Raw genomic sequence first — 8,787 nt, 5'->3', positions numbered from 1 at the left:
ACATATAGAACTTTAGAGCACAGATAACCCTCTAAGAGTCATTTACCATACCAAAGCGAAACGTCCCCACGACCAATTCTTATGAAGAAGCCATCTTTTAAGAAATTAGTTGCTTTTAGAATGGAACTCCAAGTGAAAGTCGCTCCTCTCGGAGACATGGATTGGAAGATAGAGTTATGATTCAGGTATTTGTTGGTCATTAGCTTAACCCATAATTTATCCGGATTATGAATCACTTCCCAAATATGTTTCCCTAGGAGAGAAATGTTAGCCTCTCTAGCTTTTCGAACTCCTAACCCTCCCCTGGCTCGAGATTGAGTTATGGTTTCCCAAGGTACCCAATGAGATGTGGAGCTCCCCCAGATGAAGCCACGAACTGTTTGATCAATTTGGTCACATATTCCTTCAGGCCGCCAGCAATTATGCATAACATAAGTAGGAATGGCCGAGATAACCGAGTTAGCTAAAGTTACTCGCCCAGCTCGGTTTAAGAGCTTTTGATTCCAACCTGCCAGTTTCCCTTGGATTTTATCAATGATAAAGCTAAAATATGGCTTTTGGATACTACCAATGAGAATTGGGAAACCAAGGTATCTATCAATCCTGTAAGTGTGAGTGAACCCCAAAATAAATTCCAATCTCTCCACTTTCGCCCTTGGAATATTCTTCGAAGGGAAGAACTTGGATTTCTAGTATTAATCTTAAACCCAGCTGCCAAACAGAAAGCATCTAAAGTTTGTTTAACTAGCAATGCTTGAGTGGAGTTTGCCTTTATGAAAAGCAGGCAGTCATCCGCAAAGAACAAGTGAGATACCTTAGGTCCAGACGGTGATACAGAAACTGGTTCTCAAATCTGAGCATCCACCTTTCCTTGAATAAGAAGCACAAATTTCTCCATACACAAAACGAACAAGGGAGCGCGTAGGGTCACCTTGTCTAAGGCCCCTCAAAGGATGAAACTGCTCCATGACTTTATTATTCCACTTCAGGGATAAGTTTGTCTCAGTAGTACTGCTCATGATCAGATCGATAATCTTCTGCGGGAATCCAAAATCATTTAGAGTTAATTTAAAAAATTTCCAATTAACTCTATCATATGTCTTTTCGAAATCAATTTTCAACGTAAGATATCTAATTTTCCCTTTCTTGTTACGCATGTGATGAGCAATCTCCTGTGCAATAATTGCATTATCAGATGGTCCCCTTTTAGGAATGAAACTTCTCTGCAACGGACCAATGAGATTATCTAAATGGGGGTCTAATGCGATTGACCAACACCTTAAAAATGACTTTCAAGGTCACATTACACAAACTAATTGGCCTGAAATCTCTAAGGGAAAGAGGAGAATCCACCTTGGGAATAGGCACAATCAATGTTTCAGCCAAACCTGGAATAATGGATCCTGAATCGAAGGCATGAGCTACTAGCTCCCAAAGATCAGCAGAGATAATGTCCCAGTAGTTGCGATAGAAAATGGGTTGAAAGCTGTCGGGACCTGGAGCTTTATAAGGGTTCATAGAGAAGAGAGCTTGTCTGACTTCCTCTACGGTTACCTGTTGAAGTAACTCATCATGCAGATCAACAATGATTTGAGGGATATTAGATAGAGAAAGGGATTCCGGAAGGCACTGATCATTATTCTGAAAGAGTTTTTTTGAAGAAAGTCACAACCTCGGTTTCAAGCACTTCTTCATCAATGCACCAAATTCCACCAATATCAAGTCCCGTAATTTTATTTCTCCTTAGACCAATAATGGTTTGAGTATGAAAAAATTTTGTATTTTTATTCCCATACCTGACCCATTGCTCTCTAGATTTCTGAAACCATAGCATCTCCTCTTGAGCTAGAACCTGATTATATTGAAAGCTGCAAAGTTTTTTTTTCCAAATTCTCCAATTGTCTATCATAAGCCAAGTCCAGCTCCATATGAAATCCTGAGAATTGGATTTGATTTGATCAAGTTAGTGATAAATATTACCTGAAGTGTGTTTCCAAGTAGCTTCCACCAAAGCACCATAATCAGGATGTGAAACCTGTGCTGCCTGAAAATGAAATCTATTATTTTTCGTTGTTCTTGCCTTCAAACAACACAATAGGAGGGGATTATGGTCTGAGTTATGGGTTGGTGGAATATCGACTAATGCATGAGGAGAAGAAATTAATACGCCAATCTGGATTGGACAAACACCTATCCAATTTTTTCCTGACGTGAATTCCATTCTGAATATTCTTTCTCCATGTAAAGCGGCCACCTTTCATCTCAATCTCCAACATGTTACACTTATCAATCATATTAGCAAACGTGAGAGCTCTAGACATCGAGAACGTTCCTCCAGAGACCTCTTGAGGGCCAAGAATTTCATTGAAGTCCCCTAACATCAATCACGGACCAGTACACAAATGACTAATATCCATAAATTGGTTCCATAACAGCTTTCTAGCAGCAGGATTAGGAGAGGCATAGATCGCTGAACAAAACCAACTAAAATTCCGCCTCTCAATTTTAAATGTAATGGCTTGAGTGGAATTTTCCATCAACAGAAATTGAATATTTTGGATACAGGATAAAACCCATATGAGCTTCTTGAATGAACACTGGTTTCTAGCCAAGAGACAACCACTGTTTGTCCACTCTGCTGATAGGCGCATGCGTTTCATAAATGAGAAAAATAGAAGGATGATGTGATTTCACTAAGTCACGAATGTGACGCCATGTACAGCGACCTACTGTACCACGGATATTCCAAGACATAATAGAGATATCATTGAAACACTCCATAACAACCATGAGCAAAAGAAAAGACACATGAACCTGGACTAGGATCTTTGATAGGTGATGTTTGCTGAACGACCTTTCATGTCAGTATTGGGGAGCAAAAGAAGGGCTTCATATTCCACTTTATACCAGTGTCCTTGAAGCCACACGCGTCCCACCACTGGTTTCTCCAAGTCTATTTCGATACACACACGGGCAAACCTTCCCCTTCTCACATCTAAAGTATTTGAGTCCACCCTAATGGGTCTTCCCACCGCGGCAGCCATGGCTAGTAAGATGCTCTCATCATAGAAAATTAGTTTCAATCCAGGGAATCAAACCCACACAATTGTTTTGTCAATCTTCGCTACTGGTGATAGAAAGGATGGGGACCGAGTTTGTACTGTTAGATAATGGTCAAAAATTAGCCAAGGGCCTTCATCCTATCATCATCGTGATCAAACGTAACCATGAAGAAGCCGTTGCCAAATGTCTCGTAAGCCTTTCTTGTATCGTGTTGAAACCAATTCTCTTGCCTAAGGGCTACAGAGGCCTTCCAACACGGATTCCGCAATCAACACTTTGGGTTTCAGCCGGTTTCCTTCCTCAAATTCAATCGTTGCCAGTTTTTTTTTCCAACAGATCAATTGTAGGTCTTGGGAGGGCCTTCTGTTTGTTTTGCATCGCTATCTCTTTGAAAGATAGTTTCTTCTTCTTTGCATCACTTCCACCAGGGATACCTGTAGAGAAAAAAGGGTTTTCCATGACTCTGCTCTTTATATTATGATACACTTTATTGTTGGTTCATCTTATAATTAATTGTAATGTTTTAGACCACAAATATAATTAGATTAACTATGCAAACGCCATAATCATACAAATAAATTGCGGATAGTAGTTATAGTTGAACACTTTTAAGGAGACTATAACTTTTACTTTGAAAGTAAAACTGACTATAAATTTGTTCTAATGAAATCAGGGGTGGAATTTTATTGGTGGAACTACATTACTTAGGAGTAGATCCTATTATCCCCTAAACACGTACACATGCAGGAGGGAATCGATCTTATTAAGAGGTGATGTGGATGGATTCAGAGAGGGTCATCTCAGAATTTGCATTTGCATTTCTTGAAGAAGAAAACACATTGCCCTGAGATTGCATTTTCTGAGGGCTGGCAGTGATGACTGCAAATTGAAGAATGGAAGCATCTTGCATGGGGCCACGTTTTACTGCTTCGCCAACATCTTGGTCTCAGTTCATTCCCTTCCAATGCTGTCCACACAGATAGCTACCAAATTAATCAAATAGACAAGTTTCTATTCATTAATTCACATCAGATGCAATTATTTTAATTTAAATTAATACACCAGCGCTTTAATGTCTTACATATCACATTTAAAATGCTACAAATCATGTCTGTTAATTTTAAATCTGAACACATGCATACATGCTCTAGATGGATAATGTGATAATTAAGTCATTAATTAATTTAATTAGTGTCACTTGCCTGAGGTTACAAGGACAATGATGGCCAAAAAAGCCGCGAAGACTTGAATACGCTTAAGAAACCTAACCATGCCTATTCACTTGCTGGCTAACTGCTTGGTGAAATGGGAAATGAAATAACCTAACCATGCCTATTCACTTGCTGGCTAATTGCTTGGTGAAATGGGAAATGAAATGAGACGTATACATAATAGAAATATATACACCCTCAGGATGCTCTATTTCATGCTTACGTGGGTGATCTCATGGTTAGGTTAAGTAAACAAATATCGTGCTGTCTGCATGAACCAATGATGCCATGGGAAATTAATTGCTACTTGAGCTAAACAAAATATTATATAAAAACTATAAGTTGTTTAAAATAAATTAAAATATGAAAATAAGACTTATTTGAAAATGCATATAATTACTAAATTTCAATGTTCAGGTAATTGATTTTTTGTGTTATTTTTTATTTGACAACTAACTTCATATTAATTTTACCCTTTCTTTTAATTTAATAAATTAGTTTTTTAGTTTTTCAACTAACTTATCCAATAATTTCATCAAATTCACCCAATTTCAATATAAAGTCATAGTATTTAGTGAGCCCTTTCTAACATATATAAACCTTTTTTTCTAAACACAATAACATATATAAACCTTAATATATGTATATTCTCAACATTATGTAAACATATGCATTAAATCCTTAGAAAGAGACTCGATGATTCAAACTAAAATATTTCCTAATAAAATATTTGTGATCTTATATAAAGGTAATTTGGTTTGTTTTCATAATTTTTTTAATTTTAATAATTATTTTAAAAATCAAATCAAACTAGTCAATTCAATATCCAATAGTTGATCCATTAACTTTAAAAACTAGATGCACCTTAAAACAATCGGTTGAAACAATCTAAAGCCGATTAAGAATGCGGGTATTTTAAAAAAAAATTATTATTTTTAATTTAATCTAAAATAATTTTAAAATAAATGAAAACGTTTATTTAAAGAATACACATAACATATACTTGTAAATTATTTGCCAATTATTGTTTTATTTTGTCTCTCATTTTTATATGTTTAATTAGATTATCTAATTTATTAAAAAAAATGTTCAATGTTACACTTTCTTTTAATTTTATTAACATTGTTAGTGTCAATTTAGACTAAAAAGAATTTGAAAAATAAAACATCAAATTGAATATTTCAAAAATATAGAGAGCGAGTTAAATAATGTAAATAAAAAAAGAGAAGAAAAAATGGTAATTTAACCCATATGTTTAACTTTAAATTAAAATTAAATTATATTTAATATTTCTTCTTATTACATTTGTTAGCTGTCAACCATTTAATATATAAATGATTTGCTGAATATGCCTTTGTCAAGTGAGTTTTAGTTGGGTCTACTTTTACTCGGAGGAGACTTTGAGCCAAGCCCTGAATTGCCTTTGTCGATATGCTTTTACTTGGATTCACTGATACTAGGAGGGGGTGGATTTAGGCCGGGAGCTGCTGGTACCCCTTTACCAGGGGGTCGAACGAGACGTGGTGGAGGATCAAATCTTCCATAATCTCTTACATTAGCTCTTAGAAGCATCTCTTCCATGGTGGATACCTCTTCCTCATTAAGTGGCTTTATTGATAATCTCCAACAAATTAATAACTAATATGAAATACACACGCATATATATATATATATATATATCTTAAAAAATGAAAAATGTAAATTCATAGCCATATATACCTGTTGTCTATTAATTAAAAAAATTATTATGGAATTACTTTATGTTTTGCGAGTTGCATCAAATGGGATGAACATTAGAGGCCTTTATCTCATGGTTTTGCACTATACTATTAGGTACATGACTTAAAAAAATAGTATTAGTGAAAAATTTAGTATAGAATTAAAATTCATTTCAGGCATGTTATAGTGCTTCACGTACCTCTTTTTTAATTGAATTTCCATCCTCAAGCAAATTATTGATTAACTTTGATTCTCCAACTGTCAATTCATTGAACACATACAAGATGAATTTTGTTTATCTCCATATCTAATAATTTTGGGGTTAATACTCTATCTATATTTGTATACCAATGCACATTATATTAGGATATAAGAATATATTATTTAACCATGTTACCATGTAAGCAAAGTTATAACTAAAAATGTAACAAAAGACCTTAAAAGACTTACTTATAAAAGAAGTTGACAAAAGTGTTACATAAATAAGAAGAAACTTGAACTTCTTGGTAAGCATGCGCTCCATGTTATGATAGTAAATAAAAAGAAGAATATAAAGAAATGATAGTAGCTTTTACTATTTTCTCGCATATGATATTTCTATTTATAATAGAGTAACTCATAACTGTCTAAAAAAAACGAGTAACTCATAATTATTACATAAATATATAATTAAAACATTAAATAAACAAAAAAACTAATAATAATGTTTAGCAGTTATAAAAGGAATAATAACACCTTTAAATAAAAGTAATGGTCCTTAATGATGTTGTTTAAGCGTTATTTATGCTTATTTAATTTTTACTTAGCTACTAGCTTGATACATATTAAGTTTTAATTTTTTTTTAATAAAAACCATAACTCCTAATGCTTAGGCTTCTTTAGTGATACTTTAGAAGGAAAAAAAATTAAAACATATGTTCTCTATATATAACTATTTGTAACTGTAACATGTTGAGTAGTTCAGAACTCTATGCAAAAATAAAACAAAAACTATTAAGTTGAGTAGGTCAGAACTCTATGCAAAAACATAAAACAAAAATTACAGCATGTTTGTTTTTTTTATTATACTTATACCAACTCTTCCTAATCTGTTCTTATGTAACTAAAACAATGTGAATAGTTATTTTTGTTTTTGAATGTGTAATTTAATGATAAATGCATTTTTGAAAGATGAAAATATAAAATTTGATTCCTAAAAGTGTAAAAAATGCGATAAATATATCTAGCCGTTAACTTTCATCCGTTATCGTTAATAAAATAGTCTACGTAACACATATGAATGAATTTGTCACTAAAATGATTGTCAACATGGTCATATCGAATTGTCAGCATTGGGACATATTTATTATATAATATTTTTTGACTTTTCGTCTTCGCACTCCATTGACAAATGTGTTCCTAAAAGATAAAAATACAAAATTTAGTCCCCAAAAGTGTAAAAAGTGTGACAAATATATTCGGATATTAATAGTTGATTGTGACTAATTATTATAATTTGAAAAAAAATTTACTAATTGTGACAATTTTTTTTAACAAACTCATAAATTAAATTGAGTCTAAAAGAAAAAAGAATACTAGCTTTATAAACTCATAAATAACTTTTTTATATTCTCATGCTTGACGAAAGATTTAAGTAAAAAAAAATGCTTAGTGTAAAACATTATAGTTAAATTAGATCCATTAATAATTTTTAGGAATAATTGCAATTGAAATGACACTTTTAATTTGTAAAAAATATTTACCTCCTTGGAATGATTTTTTTCAAGGTTGTGATTTTTTAAATGATCAATCAATAAAAAATAATTGTATATGATATAAAAAAATTAATTTAAAAACCAACAAACTTTTATTATAATTTGCAATTTGATGTCGTTGCATATATTAATAGACATTCATATTTTATTATGAAAAATTTATAAAAAAAACAATTAAATAAATAGTGTCTGATTAAATAAAAACAATGATTTTTTTTTTAGTTGATAACATTTATTCAAGAGTATCTTATCGTTTTACATTATTTTTTTTTTCTTTTATGTTGATAACATTTATTCAAGAGTTAAGAACCAAATAATTGTTCTTTTTTTTTGTAGTTGAAGAAAAGTAAGAAGAATTTGCCAAAACAATAAAAGTTCACTTGATAATATTTTGTCGCAACCATTATCAATTTTTAAAAATTATAATAATTAGTCACAATCTACTATTAACATCTGGTTATATTTGTTGTACTTTTTACACTTTCAAGGATTAAATTTTGTATTTTCATCCTCGAGGAATGTATTTGTCAGCGAAGTGAAAGACGAAAAGTCAAAAAAAATATTATATGATAAATATGTCCTTATGCTGACAATTAGATGTTGTCACATTGACAATCATTTCAGTGGGAAATTTGTCCCTCTGTGTCACGTAGACGATTTTATTAACGGTGACGGACGAAAATTAACAGTCAGATATATTTGTCACACTTTTTACACTTTTGGAGACTAAATTTTGTATTTTTATTTTTCAGGGATGCATTTGTTAGCGATTTACACATTCAAGAACAAAAGTGTCTATTTACCCAACATAAAATGATAATTTTATTTTTTTTACATACATTATTTATATAAATATTTATTTTTAATATTATTTTAGTTAAAAAGAAAATGAAAACGCTAAAAAAGTCACGTTTGTTTGGACAATGCCCGTGCAAGATAGGTCTCGAGTGGCAATTACATCCTGCATTTCTCAAATTACTTCTTTTACCTTACAAATTGTCATATGGAAAGTGCAAAATAACACCGGTCACCGGTTTGAC

The 8,787-nt window shown here is 32.2% G+C and overlaps 1 protein-coding gene across 1 annotated transcript; it reads right to left on the bottom strand.

The window, feature by feature from the left end:
* Positions 1-5,587: 5,587 nt before the first annotated feature.
* On the bottom strand, positions 5,588-6,547 carry LOC114414381 (protein CASPARIAN STRIP INTEGRITY FACTOR 1-like). The gene is made up of 3 exons (XM_028378627.1): positions 6,444-6,547; positions 6,193-6,251; positions 5,588-5,882 (listed from the first exon to the last, which is right to left on the bottom strand). Exons 1-3 carry the CDS (start codon positions 6,514-6,516, stop codon positions 5,712-5,714), a joined length of 303 nt encoding a protein of 100 aa, XP_028234428.1. The 5' UTR covers positions 6,517-6,547; the 3' UTR covers positions 5,588-5,711.
* Positions 6,548-8,787: the final 2,240 nt, after the last annotated feature.

This window comes from Glycine soja, chromosome 6, assembly GCF_004193775.1.
Source record: "Glycine soja cultivar W05 chromosome 6, ASM419377v2, whole genome shotgun sequence".
Lineage (NCBI taxonomy): Eukaryota > Viridiplantae > Streptophyta > Magnoliopsida > Fabales > Fabaceae > Glycine > Glycine soja.
This window is presented reverse-complemented; position numbering and strand designations above follow the sequence as displayed.